The sequence below is a fragment of the Artemia franciscana genome, chromosome 5 (assembly GCF_032884065.1).
Source record: "Artemia franciscana chromosome 5, ASM3288406v1, whole genome shotgun sequence".
NCBI lineage: Eukaryota > Metazoa > Arthropoda > Branchiopoda > Anostraca > Artemiidae > Artemia > Artemia franciscana.
The window spans coordinates 8,228,726-8,252,739 of record NC_088867.1 but is presented as its reverse complement, the minus strand read 5'-3'; the positions used below and the strand labels follow the sequence as shown (position 1 = coordinate 8,252,739).

General features: G+C 36.8%; 1 protein-coding gene across 2 annotated transcripts in view; it reads right to left on the bottom strand.

The window, feature by feature from the left end:
* The window catches only part of LOC136026947 (GATOR2 complex protein WDR24-like), a 149,325-nt gene that overhangs the window by 40,216 nt on the left and 85,095 nt on the right, over positions 1-24,014 (bottom strand). For both annotated transcript variants that reach the window (XM_065703805.1, XM_065703806.1), the window contains exons 9-10: positions 22,311-22,435; positions 13,733-13,878 (exon numbers count right to left, since the gene is read on the bottom strand). In XM_065703805.1, coding sequence (XP_065559877.1) covers positions 13,733-13,878; positions 22,311-22,435 — 271 coding nt within the window. The remainder of the gene's footprint in view (positions 1-13,732; positions 13,879-22,310; positions 22,436-24,014) is intronic.

Sequence of the window (24,014 nt, the reverse complement as noted above, 5' to 3'; positions counted from 1 at the left end):
CCTGATATTGACACAAAAAGAGAAAAGAAACTAGAAAGAAAAGAAACTAGAAAAAAGAAAAAGATATATGAAGAGAATAAGAATAATATAAAAAAGTGGGGTTCAAACGTTCCTAAAACCTTGTAAAAAATATCAATTCTTATTAATCTTATTGATGTACAACAGTTCTCTAATTGGCACTAGAAAAAAAAGAACCCCAAAAGGACCACCACCCGATAGAAAATCTTTAAAATATAACATGTCAGTGAAACCTAAAGGTTTCACACAACCCCTCCTACGAAAAAAAGAGATGTAATAGATTTAAAAAAAAAAAATAAAAAAATCAGGAGTCCAATAACAACAACTGAACATAAACATGATAAAATACATTTTGCCATTCAAGACCAGTTCACTTACAGGGATTGTGAGCCTTAATCTCACTTAGCCTAGCACATAAATCTGATACACAACATTTTCTCACCAGTATGTCAAATAACAAGCAATAAGAAAATACATTTCTGTCCAACTTTCTAGGGGTATAATGAAAGAAAGGTCGAGATGGCTAGTTCACATTTTCCAAACAAAGGACAACAGATTACCAAAGATTGTTCTTTTTGGCCATACGTCTGGGGCCTAACAAGAAGTAGGTTGTCCCCCAATGGGGAAGGAAGAGGTCATAAGGATGGATGTAAAATAATGGGAACTTTATAGAAGAGGACTAAGAGTGTATCTTTGGATGGATTGGGGGAAGAGGAGCGTCCGCATCTGTGTTGGTATCAGGCGCTAGTTTTTAGCTAGTAGCTCTCTAAAGTGTAATGGCTAACCATTTTTATGTATTTTGTTCCTTGGTTCATACCCCCCAATAAATTAGTTCTTCTTCTCCTTCTCCTTCATAAGTATAGAAATTATCACACGATCGAATTTCATTTCTTAAAGCTATGTGGAAAAGCCTTAATCCTGATCAAAACTAAATTTGCACTTATATACACTATATATTTTGGTTTTATTAGCTCTAATTGTAACTACCTGTTAATGTAGTTCAACTAAACAATATTAGCTACAAAATTTTAACAACCTACTATATACAATTCAAGCCTGTCGCCAACAAGAGCCTTTAATATATAATTAAATCCAAAAGCTAATAATGAAGGAAAGATACGGGAAAAAATGGCCAAACTTACGGCAAATTGTCAGAGAATTCTTTTTTTTTACACAAAAATGCTAAAAAAAATCAGCTTAACTACACAAAAAAAAAATCCACCGAATATCCCTTGCAAAACTATGCCAAATTTACCTTAGAAGGGGCAATTATGAGGGGGGATCGATTTTTTGTGTTTATAAATATTTTGGAGTTTAAATAGTCGTTTCCTATAAAATCAAGCACGCTGATTCCAAATCTGAATTCAAGTTTTCCTTTTGCTCATTTCCACCCTAAAAGGACGGGGAGGCTGGTTAAAATTTGAAAATAAGAGGTTGTTGTATTGTTAGGTCGTTTTCTATGAAATCAATGGCGGCAAATTTGAAAATGAAGTTAGAAACTTGATTTTACTTCTTCAAGTAACTCATCTTACCTAAAACGGTTGTGAAAGTTGATCTACACGGACTAGTTATTTTAATAATTTTTGGTTGATTTACATTTCCTATCAAGCTAGGAACGATGCCTTTCTCAAACAGTAAAATTTCAAACTAGTGTTCCAGAAAACCCCTCTCCATCCAGTTAGTGGTTTGCATTCCTAAGTGCCATTCTTTAGGTGATCTACTCGGTAGGGCAATCTACTGGGTTCAAAGGCTATATACAAGGTTTGTGTCGTTTACCTTTGACCAACCGCTTTACTGAAAGGCAAAGTGCATCGTCGATGCAGAGCCGGTCACCACAAGTGTTTTAAGAAATGCTATTGTTGTCTAAGGTGGATTTATCAGACGCATGAGTTTCCTAGGAGCCATCGATTGCCTTATGGCTGACTCGAGACTTTTGGAACTCTAAGTCAAGTATACGTGCCAAACAGTATATGGTACGAAGCAAAGCTGTCTCTCATCCTGTGCGAGGCCATAGTCTGTTGGAGGTAGCCCTTTATGCGAACCTTTTATCATCAAAACTGAATAGCAGAGTGTTTGATGGCAATGACATGCTACCAAAACACATTGAAAAGGCAAAACAGGCGCATGGGTCGCTCCTTGAAGGAGATACCATCGACGAAGTGCAGGTGTCAGAAGCAGCCGAGCTTATCAATGAAATTGTTCACAGTGTAAAAAAAAAACGATTATCCTAGTCCAGAAATGCCCATCTTTGGTTTCAGTGTTAAAACCTGCTGGGAATCCTGAGAAAGAGCCTGAGAGCTAAACAAGTGGCAATCTTGGGCTTTATTATAGTAGTTGACAGAAATGCTTTCTTACTTTGCTGCTTCTGGGAACAATCTTTACACGAAGTCTACTTGGCTTTTCTTTCAGTCGACTTTCCAGTTAAGGAAAGACAACCCAGAGAAGTACAGAGTGTTACAGGAATACCTGCTCATCCAGAGAACTGGCAACTATTGGACGGCACTTTCTCCTGATTTGGCGATCGAACAGACGTTAATAAGAAGTATGAACACGAGTTACGGTCTGACGAGAGATAGAGGGACAGGTGAATTGCAGCGGAAAATTTGAACATCTGCTATGCACGCTTTGTTTCTCGTTAACGAATGCATGTAGAACCTGACTGGCCTTGCGGAGTTGACTTTTGAAAACCACGAAGAAGCGACATCTTCGAGGAAAGCTAGAGATATGGCGTACATTGAAATGATAGTTCGATACATTGAGCTCATAGAACCCTTCAGGCATGATTAACAGCTGCTGAACGTGGTTACTGGTGTCCGTGCTTCATCATCTGTAAACCAAGACGATATATGGGAGAAACGATTCCAAAGTACATGGAAGCGAAAGACATTGGCAAATATGTTTTAGGAGAAAGGACTGTAACTATGGATCCAGCTCTAATATTCCAACATCTAGCCGAGGTGACTAGCACCAGTCAATGGAACTTTAACGAGGTTTTGTCGTTCAATCTTCGTACTTTTCCACCATCGCTCTTTAGTTCGTTCGACGTGATGGGGACAGCCGAGAAAGCCTCTCTAACAAATGCACTGACAAAATTTGGAGAGCTCGATCGTCCAGTGACATTTCGAACCTCCCGTAGAGTTTTGGACGGTGGCTGGCTAGTCCACAAAATCCCGAGGACTGCCAGATCCTCATACTCTAGGGTTGCAAAATCTTACATAGATTATGTCAAAAGACATTTCGGCCAGGCAGTGGTAGTTTTTGACTCTTCCACTGGTACACAACTACGGGCGAAACTGCAAACAGCTGAAGAGAACCAAAGGTTTGTTCGTGCCCAACGATCGGATTCTCTCCTAACATGAAGATGGCCAAGCAAGGAATTTTATTTTAAGAAATCCCTAAAATAAACAATGCTTCATCGACCTACTTACAGAGGGACTGGCAAACTCAGGTGGATGCTACACAGACGACAGTACCTTTTGCGTACCCAAGTCATCCTTTTTTTAACACGCCAGCTAAGTTCAAGTTCCATTTATTTCCATAAAATAACAAAAACAATATCCAGATAATCGTTTAGTGATAGTATTGATGATACTATCATTTTTTCTTCCTTAAGCATCGTCTTCATTGACATCATTCTTCCTGCCATCAGCAAGTTCTAAATGCTCTGGATGAAGTCTATGCCTTCATTTTACAGCCTGCAGTCAGTTGCGCTTAAAATTTATCGACCACTTTGATTAGGAATGTTGCCGACCTATTTGTCCTTATGCTGTACCATGTCAAGCTTGATGCATATGATATCTTCATGCAAACAGAAACACATAATGATAACTGGCGAGCGTATGACATAAAAAGGATCAAGAACAAACTAGGAGCTGAAGCAGTAGAAAATATACTTGTTTGCCACTCAATGTCTGTCTGTGATAAAACATCTAGACTTCAAGGTGTAGAAGAGCCAGTAGTGGTTTCCTTGTTACTTCAAGATGAGATTTTTAAGGATGCTTGGAAGATCTTCAAGAAACTAGGATATAACCACCTGTAAGTCGTCGAAGTTGGAGAAAAAGCTTTTGTCCACACATAAAAAGGAAAAATCGATGAGAATACCCTAAAGGATGTCCGAGTACGAGCATTTACAATGCACGTTACAAGTGCAAATGCTTTCGTTCAGGCAGAGCGACTTCCGCTGAATTCGGCTGCCGCAAACTACCACTTTTCCAGGTGCCATTTGCAAATAATGAAGTGGCAAGACACGTCCAATTCCTAAAGCCAAGAGAGTGGGGTTGACGCCTCTCTTCGTCACAAAATAAGTATCTTACCATTATAACAGATGCTTCACCAGCACCGGAAAACTTTCAGGAGATGGTGCAGTGCCAGGGCACCAGCGCGGGTGAGTCTCTCAGATGCAGCCGGCGTCAGAATGGTTTGCCCTGTATCTTTTCCTGCGGGAGTGTAAAGGGACGTTATGTGCTAACGCTGCAGCAAGATAGGATGGGGACAATAACGAAGACGAGCAGGAAGATGAATTAGCTTTAAGTTGTGCTTGAGAATCAAAATATTTTTTATTTGCATTAATTCTAAACGTTCCTTTGTATAACTGATTGATCTAAAGTTATGGTCTCGATGAAAGACGTAGTATTCAAGATGTCATAACCAAGCGACCTCAAATATTAAAGTGCTTTATTTGATATACAAAGATCATTTAGCCGCAGGAATCCGTAAAAAATGATCTGCATATTTTACACCCCACCCCATTCCATGAAGATGAAAATTGTTACTGGGGTAAGTAAAATTAAATTTCTGAAGTCAAATTTGGATTTGTCATGCTCGATTTAATAGAAAAAAACTATTTAAACACCAAAACATTTATTAGCATAAAGTTCGATTTCCTCCTTCAGTTTTCCCTTCAATGGCAAATTTGGTGCCCCTGTGCAAGAGGGATTCGGATGGATTTTTCTTGTCTAAATAAGCTGATTTTTTTTGAAGATTTTGGTGCAAAACATTCGGTGACAATTTGCTCAAGGTCAAAGCGTATTTTTTCCTCCATTATAATCAGAAAACTATACCGTGATACCTTTAATGCTGTAGAGCACAAGCTCCCAAACATTTTTTCCTCATAGACCCCTTTCAAAATTATGCTGCTTCCTAGTGGACCCCAAGTAAGTTTTGACCATATTCCCAAAACTCAACAAAAATTGTGAAAATTAGATTGGAAGTTTTTATTACGACGGAGTTCCAGCCCCGAAGGTGAGAATTGATTGCTTAATTAATTAATTGATGGTGATATGAATTGATTGTGATTTCAAAGTAAAATTGGCCAGTCAAGAAATGGAGTTCATCCATCTTTACAATCACAAAAATCACAAAATGGCCACAATTTTCATAGAAGAGATTTACTTGATTGATTGACAGCAAAATGACATTATTTGGACAGTTTTGCCAAGAGCATCAGATCTCCCCACTCTGTTATATCAAATCTGCTTCTTTTTTTTTAAAGGTTTGTAATGACACAAAAGCTTTTTTTGAAAAGAGTTGACAGGGAATGCGCTATCAAAAGCTTTATCGCACTTTCCCACACTCCAGGACACTTTTTGCGTATTTCTTCCAGTAGAAAAATATCTGTATTCCTTTTTTAAATTTCGCCTCAGCTCTTAACCACAAGTTTGAGTAGCTTCTTTTGTAGTACCACATTTTTCACTTCCATTTCATCAGATGGATTTATGATCTATGATTTTATTTCCGTCGTCAAAATATCTTCGAATCTGATTTTGGAGTCACCATGCATTATTTATTATAAATGGAGTTGAAAATTTTAATTATGATCATTATATATAATTATCAAACAGTTCGTGGTAACGAACTGTAGTAAGGAGCGACCCGGCTCAATAGTAACCGAAACTCTAAACAATGGAATTTTGATCCCAATAGTTACATCAAAGGAATCGCATTATAATGCTGATTTTAATATATATAAGTTTCACCAAGATTAGTCTTACAAATCAAAAGTTACAAGCCTGAGAAAATTTGCCTCATTTTTGAAAATAGGGGGAAACACCCCTTAAAAGTCCTACGATCTTAACGAAAATCACACCATCAGATTCAGCGTATCAGAGAACCTATTTGTAGAAGTTTCAAGCCCCTATCTACAAAAATGTGGAAATTCGCATTTTTTGCCAGAAGACAAATCACGGATGCGTGTTTATTTTTTTTTCCAGGGGTGATCGTATCGACTCATTGGTCCTAGAATGTCGGGGAAGGGCTCATTACAACGGAAATTGAAAGTTCTAGTGCCCTTTTTAAGTGACCAAAAAAATTGGAGGGCACCTAGGCCCCCTCCCACGCTCAATTTTTCCCCAAAGTCACCGGATCAAAATTCTGAGATAGCCAAAGTTACAAACTTTGACCTGTGTTTACATATAGTAATGGTTACTGGGAAGTGTACAGACGTTTTCAGGGGGATTTTTTTGGTTGTAGGGGAGAGTTGAGGGGGGGGGGGGAATTACGTGGGAGGATCTTTCGATGGAGGAACTTCTCATGGGGGAAGAGAATTTCAATGGAGGGGGCGCAGGATTTTCTAGCATTATTTAAGAAAACAATAAAAAAATAAATATGAAGAGTTTTTTCTACTGAAAGTGAGGAGCAGCATTAAAACTGAAAACGAACAGACATTATTACGCATATGAGGGGTTTAATCTCCTCGTAATACCTCGCTCTTTACGACAATTATGTAATTTCAACTATTTATTCTACGGCCTTTGTGATTCAGGGGTCAATTTTAAGGAATTGGGACAAAATTTTAGCTTTAGTGTAAAGAGCAAGGCATCGAAGAGGGGTGAGCCCCCTCATATACGCAATAAAAACATACGAATATAGAAGTTTGCTTCGTAAGTTAATTCGTAAGTTACGTATATTTTTCACTCATGAAAACGTTCGTAAAAAATTAAAAGTTATAGTTGCCTTTATAAGTAATCAAAAAATTGGAGGGCAACTAGGCCTCCTCCCTCACTCCTATTTTCTCAAAATCTTCTGATTAAAACTATGAAAAAGCCATTTAGCCAAAAAAAAAATTAATCTGCAAATTTCGGTTTTATTATTTATGTGCGGAGAGCCAAGATCAAAACGTGCATTAATCCAAAGACGTCCAGAAACTAAATAAAAAAAATAAGTTTTTTTTTAAATGAAAGTAAGGAGCGACATTAAAACTTAAAGTTATTTATGTTCGTTTTAAGTTTTAATGTTGCTCCTTACTTTCATTAAAAAAACTCGTTTTTTTTTGTTTAATTATAGATAGAGTCAACATTTAAATGTTGAACATATGTCTAAGCATTATCATCAAAGTATTGTATCTTTCAAAAATTTAAAAACCGGGAAAACTCGCGCTGACAAATATTTTGTTTTACAAATTCCAGTTTTCCAAGAAAAGCTGAAATTACACTCCTTGTTTTTCTAAAATTGAAGTTACCCTCTTGTAATTGTAAGTTAATGACATGGATTTTTTTTTTAATCTGTCAAATAACCAATGCCTGCTTTTAACTTGGCCATGTCTTCATTTAAATTTGGATCTTTACTTTCCAAAGGCTCTAGAATTGATTCAATATTCAGTAAAATCTCAAACATGGACCTTTCAACAACCAACGTATTTCAGTATGTAAGGGCAATCGTTGGAACTCTTTATAACTCTTTATCTCACAATTGTGCAAATAAAAGCATATTCAATGAATTGCTTCTTAATTTGTTGTCCGTATTAATCACAAACTGAAATGATTTGTGCAGTCTATTACTAAATTTTTTCGCTACTAGATGTTGTAGGAGGATGACACAGTGAATTACGGTTACAGTTTTTACGAGTAACAATCGTTGAGCTTCGTAAAATATTATCTGCTTACATTGATAGGCGAAATCAAGCCAACATTTTAGTTCTTAACTATCGCAACCAGATAAATTTTCCTGGACCTCCCTTTAGGTATTATGAATCCCTATTTTTTAGTCACACCAACGTAGACCACCATCGAGTCTCCCGTAGACCCCTGGGGGTCCACCTGGCCCACTCCGAGAATTGCTGCTATAGAGCGAGTAACAAAACAGTTTCCCCGGACAACAAAGATCAGATCAGTCAGTTGGAGTTTGGGTGATCAGTATCGTAAAGAGATTCAGCAGAGTCATACCGTAGATTGGCAAACATACTCTATTTTGTCTCAGAGCTGGGGAATCCACTTGGAACTTTAAGGAAAAGTTTTATTTTTGGACAAGAAAGGTGCAAGAGGATTTGAATTTCGGGGAGAAGAGGAGAACTATTTTCTCTCCAGCAATTACAAAAAATTAAACAATACACTTTTTTTTCATACATTTCGTGCGACAGGCTCTTTGGCTAGTACAATACTAATCATGTGATTGTATTCCAATTCTCAAAGCTACGAACCACTGAGTAGTTTCCTAATGACGCAATTGAGTCACGGTAGAAATGAATTATCGAAAATTGTACTCTATGCGAAAAAGCATTAATCTTGATCGAAGGTATGAGAAAAGTCGTGAACAAAAATAATGACTCCTAAAGCCGGAAACATAAAAAAAATCGATCAGAAGTTCTCCTTTTCATACTTAAAAACGAAGAAAGTTCAGAGTCTACTTAGGAGATAAATGAGACTCAGCTGAAAAGATCTCATTTATAAGGAAAGATAAATGAAACAAAAGACAAATACAAAATACAATTTTATTCCAGTTCTGATATATCTGTTTTCGTATCAGCGTAAACATTCTTGATTCTTGACATTACACAAATGAGCTTTTCTTCCAAAGCAAAACTGAACAAGCCAAAACAAGTAAAGAAAATTCAAAAAAAGATTCATTCATTGTTTCTATTTTAATACACTGACCAAGTGGTAAAAAAAATATCCTAACTTTTTTTTAGGTTTGTTTAGGTGCTTCAGTGAAGGGGATGTTCTTTTTCAAGCTTGACTACAAACCTTGCGAAAACGCAGTGGATAAAGTCAGACATAGATACTCCAGGGACAACAGACAAAGTCTGGCTGTTGCAAAGCTTTCTTCCTCGAGGGACGGCGACCCTGGTGCAAATACACAAAACTGACCTTGATTTTCAGTGAGCTGACCTCAGGCGGCTTTTTGCTCCAATGAATTTTTAGAAGAAGAAGAAAGTTCTGGTAGGTTCAACTGGCTTCAAAAGAGGTATCTAGCATTGATAGACAAAACAGTTTTATATCATTTTGGCACTACTCCTGATGTTTAGGGAATATCCTCACGACTACAAAATGCTGAGTCGACCCATGGGCTTTTGACGCAAAAGCCTCAAAACACAAAAAGCAGACTTGGTAATGTCGGCCTCCCAAAGTATCACGTGTTACTTTAATAGGCCAAAGATTGGCATACGTTATATTTTAACAGTCGTTACCACATTGTACGAGCAAGGGTCAGAAAAACGGCGTTCTATCATTAAGGACTTTTGTTAGGACACTTGGTGATATAAGTATTGTCTAGGTGGGATGTTTGATGTTTCAAACAAAATAAAAAAAGGGAATGATGTAAAAACTGTCTGCATTCTGTTGGAGTGACATAGGGCAAAACAGCTTTTTTATCTTGGACCTAAAGCTTGTTTTCAACTAGCTTTTGGCCTCTGAGTCCTAAGATAACCGCAGTTTTCAGCGATCGTGTCAACTTTCTAAGCTATAGGACACCTTCTCTTGAACTGTCATTGGCATACAAAGAAGAAAAAAGTGAACTCTTACCAAATATACCGTTCACAATAAGATAGCTCTTCAAAAAAGGACTACATTGTGCTCATAGAAAGAGTAAAGTTTTTTTTTGTTTTTTTTTTACCAAAAAGTTTACAGAGATATTAAGGATATTATTGGTATATTATTAATAGATATTATTACAAGATGTTAAACAACCCTGAGAAGTAAGCACCTCAAACCATTCTTGAAATTCAAACTTCAAATAAAAATGGGAAATGACACAAAAATTATCATCAAACTTCTCACTTTACTGACCAGAGGATCAGAGAGGAATAAAGTGAACCCATACCAAAAATAGCGTTCACAATAATATAGCCTCTCATAGAATGACTAAATTGTGCTGATAGAAAGAGTGAAGTTTTTCTTCTTTTTTTTTTTTAACAAACGGTTTACATATATAGATATTACGGTAGAAATGTTTTTTTATAGCAGTTTCTGAAGTGGGCCTATTTAAGCTGTACAAAATCTCTCTTAATACACCAAAATCCATCATAAGTAGATCCTATGTCTCTTGATACCACGGCTCCTTGACATTAAATTCTAAATGAATTGGAGCTCATCACTGACTGCACTAAGGTGTTCGAGTAGTCGGTACAATGACTATGTGAAAAATACAAGTGTGTGCTCTTAACCCAGCATTTTGTAGCTGTTGCAGAGCACCTAGACAGCATTGGTGAGTCTCCATGCTCAGCCATTTCCAAAATAGCATTTGAATAAATCTTTGAGCGCCGATAACTCCTTTTTAAATTAAAGATTTGAAAAGGCTGACATGGGATGTTCGAAACAGTCTCTTTCAAATGATAGATTTCAATAAGTTGATTGCCGAGATCTAGGTTTACACACAGATACGGAAATACAATGTTCTTCTTTTTTTATGTTACATGATTTTTCTTTTGACTAGTGATGTATTTTCTTCGGATCATACGGTTTTGGGTTAGAAACAGGAGTCAATTTGACATCACCCAACGCTTCACACGACCTATGTAATCCCTCATACACTGGATATTAGCGTGTCCAAGTTGCAGGCCAGGGAGGGAGCAGACCATTGGGAGGTTAAAACAGAAGACCCCCTGTTGCATGTGATATTGCAACAAACCAATGACTCGCTTTACGTCTCCCTATTCTCCATCCTAACTAGCTGAATGACCGATTGGAACCGCGCCGAAGTATTCCATTGTAGAGAAGGAGAGTCTTTAAGTTGTGTTAGGGTAGATCCTAGGTGCATTTTCAGAATCAACGCTGGTTTTTCCACTTCAATATCTACAAATGTGCTGGATTATACCTAGGATTCAACAATCTAGCGAAAATTATTTATTAGCTAAAGTAAAAGAACAATTGCGCCAAACGCAAAGAGTGATGTGAAAGAGTGTTAAAATTTAGCAGTGATGTGCAACATGTTGTCTTGTGTACAAACTCTGACTTTAAGCGTCAAGCTCCACTTAACGCTATTGATGAGTATTCATCATTAAGCTGCGATATTACCTGAAGTTCCATATGCCCCATTTAAAGCCGACCAACCGTTGAGTTTCTAAAATATACAGCCATTAAACAGATTCACACGACTTCTGGTACAGCTCCAATCAAAAATAGTTTTATACAATTTTCGACAATACAATTCTACCCTGGCTAATTCAGCGTTATTGAGAGAGCGGGGCTGACTGAAGCTTTAAGAACCAACAGATTCGTAATTATATTATTTTAATCGCATGGGTAGATTATATATGTAAACACTGATAAAAGATAGTGTTAAAATTTTTATACTTATAAACGTTAAGAGCAGTTTAGGCCAGTTTTACCAAACCCAAAATATGAATAGTCTTAATTACTGTTGTCATGTCACGTAATTAATTTTTGATGTCATAATCTAGAGTTGCATTTGCACGGGCCAAAGGTCGGAGCGAGCAGAAAGAGGCAAAGGACCGTGGAGTAGCCCTGTTTAGCTAGTATTCTATAAACGAGGGAAGATAACGGTTTAATTGATAGCCATTGACTAGAAGGACTCTTTGAGAAAGATGATCCACTGGCTTAATAATTGCCATAAACAGATCCTTTTTTTGTCCTAGTGACGGATTTACAACTATGCAAAACTTAATACAAAAACATGAAGTCTCAAATGAGTCAAATGAAGCTTAAAAGCAATTGTGGATAATAACCATTCATGTCCCACCGTCGCAAGCAACCATACCACCACCTTTAAGCCTTAGATCCTCATTTGCCTCCGGAGGCACCCAGGGCATTGACGAAGGAACTCCAGTCGTACCTCAAATGGCTACTGCCATAACGTCGCCCAAATTGGGTATTCACGTCGAGAAGGTCCCTCTGATGTGTCCTGCGTAATGTGTTCTTTGGTCTTCCTCTTCGCCGCTTTCCTGTTGTCCCTGGTAATTTGGCGTATTGTGTCCATTTTATGTTGAAGATTCTTCGCAGACAATTGTTCTCACTGGTTTGAAGTCTCTTCTCTTGCTGCAGATTTAACTTTCAGCATCCACTCCACAAATCATACGACCGCAAATCCGAAATCAGCATTTTTGAAACTTGGAGGTGCTACGAATACCTCTTGGATAGTTTTAAATGACAGGCCACCTCAGATTTTCACCCGAATCAGGCCAGATTGTTGTTTCGTTTTGTTTTATTTCAGGCCTTGGTTTTGGTACATTCTTTTTTCTTACTTCAAAATGGCACTTGAATGTAAGTCATACGAATGGGCCCCTAGTAATATTCTTACCAATATCCTAATTAGTGTTTTCAATTAGGCAGGTTTTCGTCAAAACATGTTTATTAGTTTTTACTTTCTAAAGGGGCTAAAATGAGGAGTAAAAATGAGGGGAGATTGTAAATCTTCAGTGAATGATTTTTGATGATGGAGATTACACAGGCACCCTTGCTATCCTTCCAAGCCTTTCCGCTCCAGAAATGGTGCCAAAATATGCCATTTTATGTGCCATATACCACTTTATAATGTAGTTATTACGACACGATTTATAAAAGTCACGTAGATAGCTTTCACAGTAGCTTTTAAGTGAGTGATTCAACATCTCTCCGTGTATTTTAAAAAGGACACCAGATATTGCAATTTCTGATCAAATGAGCCCTCTCGCAATATTATGCGACCACTGGTTCGATAAGGTTTCCCCTGAGAAAAGACAATTTAGCGATTTCCACAATAGTAAACCCAGTTTGTTAGCCCGTTATGTTTGAGTTGCTTCAAGCTCTTTTTTAAAACAACCCTCTAACTTTCCAGAACTTTCACACAAGGACCTGAAATTTTTGAATCTTTCACACAGCAAGAAAAAAATATCACACCATAATTTGCAAATGTTTTTTTTGATATATTGTTAAAGCAACCTCTTCAGTGGTAAAATATCCAAATTTACGGCCTAATTTTAAAATTTATTAGTACTTTATATATATTTTTTATAGTCCAGAATAAACAACCTTGCCGGATACTTTGCCAAATTCAAAATCTCCTGCTTTTTATTAATAAAAACATGTGTTCTAAAAAATGTAGAAATTTACGATTATTTAATCTTTCATTTTTAGATTTATCTTTCCAGTTTCCCTCTTTTCCCCTACGTGTTGGTAATCATGCTTGAAAACCATTTCATAATTTATTTATTTTGTATTTGACGGCACCAGAGTAGAAAATGTCAAATTTAGGAAGAGCTCAAGATTTTAGAAAAAAATGACACTAGCAAAGATCTAGTTTTTATATCTTATTCTTTATTTTTATATAAACACTACTGCTAAAACTATTTTCATCAAACAATTTAAGACCGGCTTACTAGCGATCGGTTTGCTATTTCACCCTGACCTTAAGAAATATATATATATATATAGTTTTTTTTTAAATTAATAACATATAATCAACTATGAACTATATACAACGACTATAATAGAATATAATATAGGCTACTATACAAAATATAAGAAGTAGAATATAATATGAGTTGAAGTAAGGGTAGTTGGCTTACCCGGTAAAATATCATGGTGCCCATCAACGGTGTCAACGTCTTCCTGTTCAGTTTCAGCCTCATCTCCAATCCCTTTTTGTGAGTTGTGGTCACTAACGAGAGCGTTATCGATCCGTTTTTCAATCCCGGATCCAAAGCGAGGATGCCTATATGTTGAAAATTGTGATTAAATATATCCCAATTAATATTAATTATTTAGTAATTTTGACTTCTATTAATTTTAATTATTATTTCAATTTTTTAAATTAAAATTTTTAAGTTTTTTTATTTTTTAAAAATTTTAATTTTAATTAATTTTTAATTAAATTTATTTAATATTAATATTGAATTATATTAATATTAAATATTCAATAATGAAAATCGGATTATAAAAAAACCTTTCGTCAGCAATACGGCCGATCCTCTTTGATCAGCCTAGATCATTGATCATATGATCAGCCTAGATAATCTTTGATTACCTAGACCATCTTTGAAACACACTATCTTTAAAATTATTCTAGCCAAAGAATACAAATATTATAGCCGCACAAACTACACTTAATCTAAACTCCCAATCCAATATACGATCTAAAATATACGATAATTTCTACTCAGTAAGGAAAACAGTCACTTTCCAGGCAATCTTTGCATAATAATTTAAAGAAAGTAGCAGAGCCCTATTAATACAACTTGTGATATCGACCAGGAAAAATATGTGATATCGATTATCTAAGATATCGATTCCAAAAATATTTGGAATTTGCATTCACCGATTTCAAATACTTTCTTGAAAGTTTTTGAAAAATGGTTTTCTACCCTACGGCTGAAGCAATTCTAGTTCAGCTACCAAGATGAAAAAAAAACTTACATAACAAAAACAACAAAAAAACCATACAATTATTACATACTTCATTTCATGCTTCGAAAATTGCATACTTCGTTTGCTACAGATAGATTATTAATTAAAATTCTTGATATTTACAGAGTATGGTCGTATCAACGACCACTATACAGGGAGGAACGGTTTTTATTTCTCGGGGTTTTGAAATATAAAAGTGAATAAAACTTGTCTATTGCAGCTCTTATCAAGGTCGATAAACCATAACCAACATCCAAAGTGCCACATAAACCTGAATATGACAATATTGCCGTTTGAGCAAAAAATAAAATAAAAAAAATAAAACTAATTCATGCATATTCAAATAATGTCCACTTATCAATGTTCGCTTACGAGCCAGTCATTATCAAGGAATTAAATTTTTATAAGAAGAAGAACATGTTGCTTAGATGGGGCACCTAAGAGGGACATTGGGGACCCTCTGCCTTCCATACACTTTTCAACATGCCCTGAAAGTTTCAATTAAATGCCCCCAACCCTTCCAGAGATATTGATGATGTACCCTTTTGACAACCAATACGCAACTAGTGTGTTTTAATTTTATTCCACCATCATTTCACCCCCCCCTCCTTTCCGGAAAGAAGTTACAAATACAAGCAGTGAAGTTAAAACTTGTTGCAGTCGCAAGTAAACGAAGTCGCAGAGTCGAAGTAGCAGTGGTAGTAGTAGCAGTGACCCTAAGAGTTTCAAGTTGATACCATTAGCCGTTCCTAAAATATTACAGGTTGCCCCTTTCGATAGCCTGGATGCATACAGTGTCTTTTGATTTAGTTCATCATCCCCCTCAACATTCCCTGAAGATTCCTTAGCCCCCTAAACTTTTTCGGACACACCTAAGATGAAATGCTCCCCCATTTCCAATAATAAATCCTGAATGTAAACAATGGGCAAACTATATAATTTACAACCCTTGCCCCGGGGCTAGGAGGACTTCGTGCCCCTGGAGGCATAATTATTAGACCTTTTTACATATTTAAACAAAACACTTTTTTCAAAGTTTCGATCATTTTTGGGACGGGATCTCTAAATAGGGCATGTGGGGAGGGTCTAGCTGCCCTCCAATCACTTCCAAACCTGTTTCTGAACACGACCAGAAAGTTTCGAATTAGCTGTCCCTGAGATATTGCTGATACGCCATTTTGACGATCGGCATGCGCATAGTATGCTTTGATTTTGTTGAATATCTTCCTCAACATTTCTTGAGAGTGGTCGCAAGTAAAATCACGAGTAGTTAAAGTCACAATCACAGGTAGTTGCAGTCACAAGTAGTATTATTCAAAGTAAAAAGTATTTGCAGTTGCAAAAGTAATTGCTATTGCAAGTAATCTTAGTCGCAGTCGCAAGTAGACGCAGTAGCAGTAGCAGTGGCCCTGACATAAAAACCTTTTGATTATTCGTAACAAGATGGCTCTTCAAAATTTTTTAAATAAGTAGAGGGGGGCGTCTAAAAAGAGGAACGGGACCGGTTGCCCTTTGACTACTCAAATTCCCCTCAGCACTTCCTGAAAGTTTCGAATTAATTGAATTAATGAAGACATTGCAGATACGCCTTTTTGATAAACTGGATGTATAGTGTTTTTTCTAGTTTTACATACCTCTCGACATTACACGAAACTTCACCTTAATACCCATAGCACAATTAAACTTTCCCCCTTTACCCAATGATAAATTCCTTTATTTAAACCATGGACAATTTTTTTAATTTATTACAATCCTTGTCCCGCGCCTATGGGGGTTATGGAATCCCCAAAGGCATAGGTATTAAGGCTTTTGAGTACTTTGAACAAAATACCTTTTTCAAATTTTGATCAGCGCTGAGGGGAGGGGGCATCTAAAAAGAGCATAGGGTGGTGAGAGGGCTGCTTGTCCTCTGATCGATTGAACATCCGCCTAAAAATTACCTGAAATTTCCAACCTAATATCTTCAGGCGTTGTTTAGATATTGCTCTACTCCCTTTCAACAGCCCTCCTGAATATAGTGGGGTTTTGTTTTGTTCAACACCCTCAACATTTCCAAAAAAAATCTTCTTAACACCCTAAGCGTTTTTGGAGACACAGAAGACCCCAACAATGGAAATCTTGCATAGCTTACAACCATTGATGAGGAGGCTGTGAGGGATAATCATCCCCAGAGGCATAATTATTTGATCTTCAGACCATTTTGAACAAAATGGTTATATTACGGGCACGGGAGGAGGGCGTGCAGCTCCCTAAAGTAAGGTCATATTTTATGACCTTATTGACCATATCATTTTATGACCCTATCATATTTTAATGTACGTTTCTTTTATATTTTCATTTGTTTTGCTGAGAACGGACCTTGGATATAGGGTTAAAATATTCATTTAAAGTTAAGGTTCCACTGTCTTAAAAGAAACCTGTTTCTACTTGTTGTTTGTATTCATGGCAAAGTGACAAGGCAAATAAAAAGACACTGTTGATATGGAGATCAAAACAGCACATCTGCTATACAAATGCGAAAACCTGTATAATATATTTACAACAAGCAACAACAAGAACAAGAGCTAAGAGCTCATATGGCACTGGTGACGAGGCCGGAAGAGCCAAGAGCTCATATGGTATGAGCTCTAGCAAAATTCTAAGAATCAACAGATTGATTTAAAAGGAAAAATCAGTGGCTTAATGCCGGTTGGGATATAAAATAAGAGCCCTGAGTCACGAGGTCCTTCTAAACATCAAAATTCATTAAGGTCCGATCACCCACTCGTAACTTAAAAATAACTCATTTTTCTAATTTTTCCTCTCCCTTCAGCCCCCTCCCCAATGGTCGAATCGGGGGAAACGACTTTATCAAGTCAATTTGTGCAGCTCCCAGATACGCCTACCAATTTTCGTCGTCCTAGCATGTCCAGAAGCACCAAACTCGCCAAAGCACTGAACCCCACCCCATAACAACCCCAAATAGAGCGGATCCAGTACAGTTATGTCAATCACGTATCTACGACATTTGCTTATTCTACCCACCAAGTTTCATCCCGATCACTTCACTCTAAGCGTTTTCCAAGAAAATCGGTTTCCCCCTCCAACTCCCCCCTATGTCAACAGAGCTGGTTGGGATTTGAAATGAGAGCTCTGAGACATGATTTTCTTCTATACATCTAATTTCTTCAAAATACGGTCACCCGTTTTTAAGTTGAAAATACCTCAATTTTTCTAATTTTTCCAAATCAACACCCCCTAGCACCCCCAAAGAGAACAGATCCGTTCCAATTATTTCAATCACGTATCTATAACTTGTGCTTATTCTTCCCATCAAGTTTAACTTACCCCATTTTTTTAATTTTTCCCATTTAACCGTCCCCCCACTTACCCCCCAGATGGTCGAATCGGGAAAACGACAATTTCTAATTTAATTTGGTCTGGTTTCTGATACGCCTGCCAAATTTCATCGTCCAAGCTTACCTGGAAGTGCCTAAACTAGCAAAACCAGGACAGTCAGACAGACCGACAGAATTTGCGATTGCTATATGTCGCTTGATATATACCAAGTGCCATAAAAATGAAGAAAAATGTTGGTACGAAAGAGGTAGCTTCGATGCCAAAAATAACTACGAGAATCAGTTATTACATTACTCTCCTTTCTAAACCACATCCAGGCTGTGGAGCTGAAACTCTCTCGCAATCTTGGCATCATCACGCAATCTTGGCATCATCAGGAAACTGAAGCATGTATTTCCTCAAAAAACTCTTCGTCTACTTTACAACGGACTTCTGAAACCTCACCTGCAGTATTGTACCATAATTTGGCAGTCAACCTTCAAATTATACTTGAAGAGACTTGACTCAATCCACAAGCGTGCATTAAAAATTATTGGAAATGTCTGTCCCTTGGTTCCCTTTACCGTCTGTCGTGCTCACTTTTTGTTTTTAAACCTTTATCCGGTTTACTTCCATATCCCTTCCACAATTTGTTTCGGTTGATATCTGAATAACATAATCGAAACACGCGCTCTGTCTTTGACCTTCAAATGAGACGAACTCTAACAGTACGTTCAGATTTTTCCCCGGATGTAGCAAGCGCTAAAGTGTGAACATGCTTCCAAAATAGCTGAGATGTAGAAGCTCCCTCGGGTCTTCAAAAATAATTTAAATAAATATTTAGTTAAAGGTCAGTAAGGGAAAGATAAAAAAAGAAAGATAAATTAAATTGGATGAAGTTTAGATTTTTCAGTATATTTAGGTGAGGTGGTTATGCGTCCGGGGAGGAGGGAGAAACCCTATGGGCAAGATTAAAAAAATATATATATTGAGGAGGCGTGTGGTTGTGTCGAAGAGTGAAGTAGGAGCCTTACTGCGTATTATTGAAAAATCTTTTATGTTTATTGGTCTCAACGTGAGTTTTTTCACAGAGCACTGCATTTTAAGTTTAGTTATTTCCTTTTTTTTTAATTAAACCCGATTGAACCTTGAAACCTTGAAACATTGGCCAAGCATGAAAGTAATGGAGAATATTTCGTGAAATTACACAAAACATATAAAAATCGCAAATTTTTACAGAAAGAAATTTTACAAATCGAAGGTAAAATTAGAATATTAATCGTAACAGGAAAAAAAAACCAAAGGTGAATCCTCTCAAAATGACTAAGACCTTTTCATTTTAATATATTTAAGTTTTTCCTTTAAGGCCGTGCTTCAACATTTTTTCGGTGTAAACTTTTTTTGCTGTAGCACGATTGAAAGGTGATTCTCAGCACAGTTAAAATTCCCCGGACAGAAGCCAGCAAGTAAGTATCCCAGTAGGGCCTCTTTCTTAAGAGGCCGTGTTTCAAATTTTTAAATCCTCCAAGGCCGTTTAAAATTTTATCGGGGTTAACTTTTCTTTTCCATAATTCGATTGTAAACTGATTCTCAACACAGCTAAATTCCCCGAAGAGAAGCCAGCAACTATGCTGCTTAAGATGCCGTGTTTAAACTTTTTTTTTTTCTGTAGCTCAATTGAAAGCTGATTCTCAACACAGTTAAAATTGCCCAAACAGAAGGCATTAAATATGTATCCCAGTAGGGAACCTCCATCATTCTAAAAAAACCGTTTACAGTAAGTTACTAGAGGGCAAATTTCAACAAGCACAGTGGATAGAAAATTATATTCTCAATCTTCAGGTCAAGGTTCGAGTCCGGCGTTGGTGAATATAGACTTGGTGCGTCGGAAAACAATTATTATCTGATCCTCAAAAATGACTATATGCTCCTACACTTTTTTTTTTCTCATGCTTGTCGTCAGAGACGATTCGCTGCTACATGCAGCATAAAATACCCAACTACATAAGCGCACGAAGACTAAAAGGATATTTAATATTGGTTAGAATTTTTAAGTCTTCCAAAGTCTTATTTCATTATTTTCCCAGAGTTTTTCTCCTTGGAAAGGTTTCATTCTCTAAAGTTACATGCAAAATCAGAAAGGAGAAATTATGCTCTGAATAAATCCAAGTTCCTTTCATATTAGGAATTCGAAATTCGAAATCACTAAATTAGAAATCAAATTTCAAACTAGACATCACTGGAACTAGAATGCAGAGTCTACTGTCTTGGAAATTGGATCGATTGATGTTGTGTTAAATAAGACCTATTGGAGCAGGGGGACAACAGGGTAATAGTATGGAAATCAAAAGCATCGTCAAAGTCGTATTAGAGCTTAGAAATTTATTATTCAAGTCTTATCAAATTTTTCTCCTTGGAAACGGTTCATTCTTCAAATTTGAATACTGAAATTACGCTCTGAATAGATCAAAGCTAGGAATATTCCTTTCATATAAGAAAATAATCAAACTGGAATCCCCAGTTAAAGTTCTTGGAAAACAGATAGAGAAATAGTGTTGCCTACAGGCACACAGGGAAGGGGTTTGAGGGGTTTTGTTTTTAGAAGACTTAAAAATATGGGCAAAAAATTCAATTGCATTGCGTTATGACAGTCCTATGTTATATGATCCACACCATCATTCTCCTCCAAAGACCATATGGTAGCTGTGTGCACCCTTGATTAATATTACAGTCAAGTGTCAACACAACAGCGCACGTTCTCTCTCTACACCAAAAAAAAAACCCTAGCCCCAAAACTGGTCGGTACCATAGGGGAACTAGAAAAAAATTCCAACCCCAAAAACGGTCGGTACCAGAGGGAAACTAGAAAAGAATCCTAGCCCCTGAAGCAGTCGGTGCTATGGTAAAAACCGATCGGTACCATAAGGAAACTAGAAAAGAATCCTAGCCCCAGAACCAGTCGTTGCTATAGTAAAAACCGATCGGTACCATGGGGAAATAAAAAAAAATCCTAGCCCTAAAACCGGTGGGTACTATGGGAAAAACCGATTGATTTTCCCGTGGTATCGATAGAGTCTTGAGTGTTTCCCTATGTGTCTGACTGGGCTATCAAACAAAAAAGGTTATGTTAATGACACACCGTTGTCATTCTTTCATTCCGGAATATGCCTTTCCTCCAGCTAGTGTCTTGTCGGGTCTAGTTTATAATGATCCCTTTTGATAGTTTATGTGTTTATTATTTTATAAAGTTATCTTAATGAAACGGCATTTGGTGAAACTTGCAACCCTCTTCTTTAGCCCATAAGTGATCTGAATTGGAAACGTCAATTTCCAATAATTGTGAGTTTTTCTTCGGCGGAATTGGGAAGCAGAAACGAGAAGTTGGCTTACCTGACAGTCCCGTGGGTCTTCGAAGGTTATTTTGACACCCCTTCTTTCACCAGGCTATTAATGTAGCTCTTACATGCACTTATTTTTTCTACTAAGCGGAGAACGTATGGCGTTTGAGCGACAAGATACTGTCGTTCCGTCGGTTCCAGGGGCAACTTCTAGGGTGAGGACAGTGTCCAAGGCCTTCAGAAGCTATCTTTAGGAGACGAGTGCTTTCCACCCGAATTAGCGATGCTTCTCTTATTTATATTTTAAATGTAACATTCGTAATAAATCCACAAAATATCGCCTAGGTCTAGCGTTTACAATTCATCGACCGAAAAGACTTGAAATAATATTGCTTCATCCTATAAAATAATCCATCCACAAACACTAAAAGTTCATGATTTGACCTCATTATCAAGAAATATCCCTGCCAGAGTGATGGCAACGACAGGAACTAATCACTTCCATCAGGAGACGTAAGGTGGCAGGCACCATGAGCCACAATATGGCAAGAAAAAATTGTCAGTTAAAAAAGTCCGACGTGTTTTACACTTCGATAGTTGGCGCATAAAACAGGAAACACAAGACACACAAATGATTCTCTTTAACCTGACGATCCCTTAAAATATAAAAAATATCATAGATGAGGCAGTTCCTGAAAACTATGACCAGACTCCTTTCAAAAGATTTTAGACCCAAATAATCGAATGTCCAAATGGTTGAACTTCCGAATAGTTAAATGTCCTGGATTTATCTGATTTGAATTATTTGGATTGTTACAAATGACAATCGCCAAGACTAGCAGAATACCAGCTTTTCTACTGGTGTAACGGATATTGCTGTAAAAAATCAAACTAGGTTAGCCGATAAGACAGTTTCTCTTACTTTGGACTCTAGATTTGGGTAATGTCCCTCCCCCTCATTCCAATATGCTCAGCTCTGCTTCAAATATTATATTCCAAGCAAGTTCAAAATTTCGAAGCGTTTTATAGAATCTTGAGAAAAAATGTACGATATTTTAAATAGAGAAGAAAGGAAATATCTTACCTTGTATCTTGCAGCAAACTCGGTTCTAATGAATTAAAATCCTCTCTTTGTACAATATCTAATCGTTTGTAGTTTCCACTTTTGCAAGCAAAGACGCTTCTAACAATTTGCCAAACAGTAGCAATCTGACAAATATGAAAAGGATGAAAACATGTACTTATTTATATTAACTGGTTTATGTTAATTATAATGTTAATTTTCCACTGTAAACTTCAGCTATCTGACAAATGAAAAAGGGTGAAAACGTGAACTAGCTTATTATTACCTTTAATACCAATTAAATAAAAATGGGAAATTTTCCCAAATACAAGAAAAGGAGACTTTAAATTTAAACTAACAGAGCTATTCTGTATATCAGGATAGCCTGGCCCCTCCTAAGCCCTACACTCTTTACGCTAAAGTTCTATAGTGCTTTGAAACTACTCCCCATTCCAATTCAAAGGCACTAGTGTTTGAGCAGTCGTTCTTGAAGAATTAGGGTATAAAGTCAAACTTTAGCGTAAAGCAGGGGGGAAGGGTGAGGAGGGAGCAGCCAATCTGATACACGGATTAATTCTTCGTTTTTTTTAATTTTTAATATTAGTCTTTTCTTCCGTTTGAAAAACTTATTCTTTTACTTAATATCTGTTCGTATTTCATAGTATATTCAAGGTTAACCTAAATGCAAAGAGTGCTACTACCTATGGATCTCAATTCTTTAAATTAAAATTTAATTTTGCATAGCGTTGTTTCGAGAAAAAGAGCTCATTTGTTGCATCTTCTTTTTGATATTAAGTATAATTATTCAAAGTGCACAATTATCTCCCAAGCATGAGGGGAGCATTCGCTCTCTCAGGCCTCATACTTATGCAAATATTTCTATACTAATAGCTTTTAACAAGTAACTTTAAAATTGATATATTTTACGCATTCAGAAAACAATACAGGTTTTATTTTAGCATGTTTTAATCAAAACTTTTTTAAGGTTTTGGTTTCTAGTGAAACTTAAAGTTGGTCACTCCGAACGATATGACCCGAAGCGGTCTGAAATGAGAAAGAGGCTTATTAATACTTCCTTTAACACCCGTTTTTTATATTCAAGAAAAAACAATACCTCAAGTATGATATTCATCCCGGACAAAATGCACCCCTCAGATATTTATTAGTAGCGTGGGGGTTGGAAAATCAAAATTATTTATTACTTCCAAGGTTTTATAGACAAAGTTTTGAAGAAACCTGTTTTAAAACACCCACGTAGGCTGATAATTGTAGGCATGGATATAGAAAGAGTTTAGACTTGTTAGAAAAGAGGAGGGGTTTGTATAAGAAATAGAGAAGGCAATAAATTAGGGATTGAGAAGGTGTGAAGTGGAGGCCATTGACATAATCTATAAGATATAACCAGATGCCATAACAATACAATATTGAGGGGGAATGTTAAGAAATTCAGAGGAAAAAGCTAGCCCGGACATGTCCAAGCTAAAAAGAAAAGGGGCCTCAATTATTGATCAAATAAAAAAAATAAGTTTTTTTTTTTAACTGAAAGTAAGGAGCGACATTAAAGCTTAAAACGAACAGAAATTACTTCGCATATAAAAGGGGCTGGTCCCTCCTCAACGCCCCGCTCTTTACGCTAAAGTTTGACACTTTCTGTCAACTCTACTTTTTAAAAGAGTAAAAAACTTTAGCGTAAAGAGTGGGGCGTTGAGGAGGGACCAGCTCCCC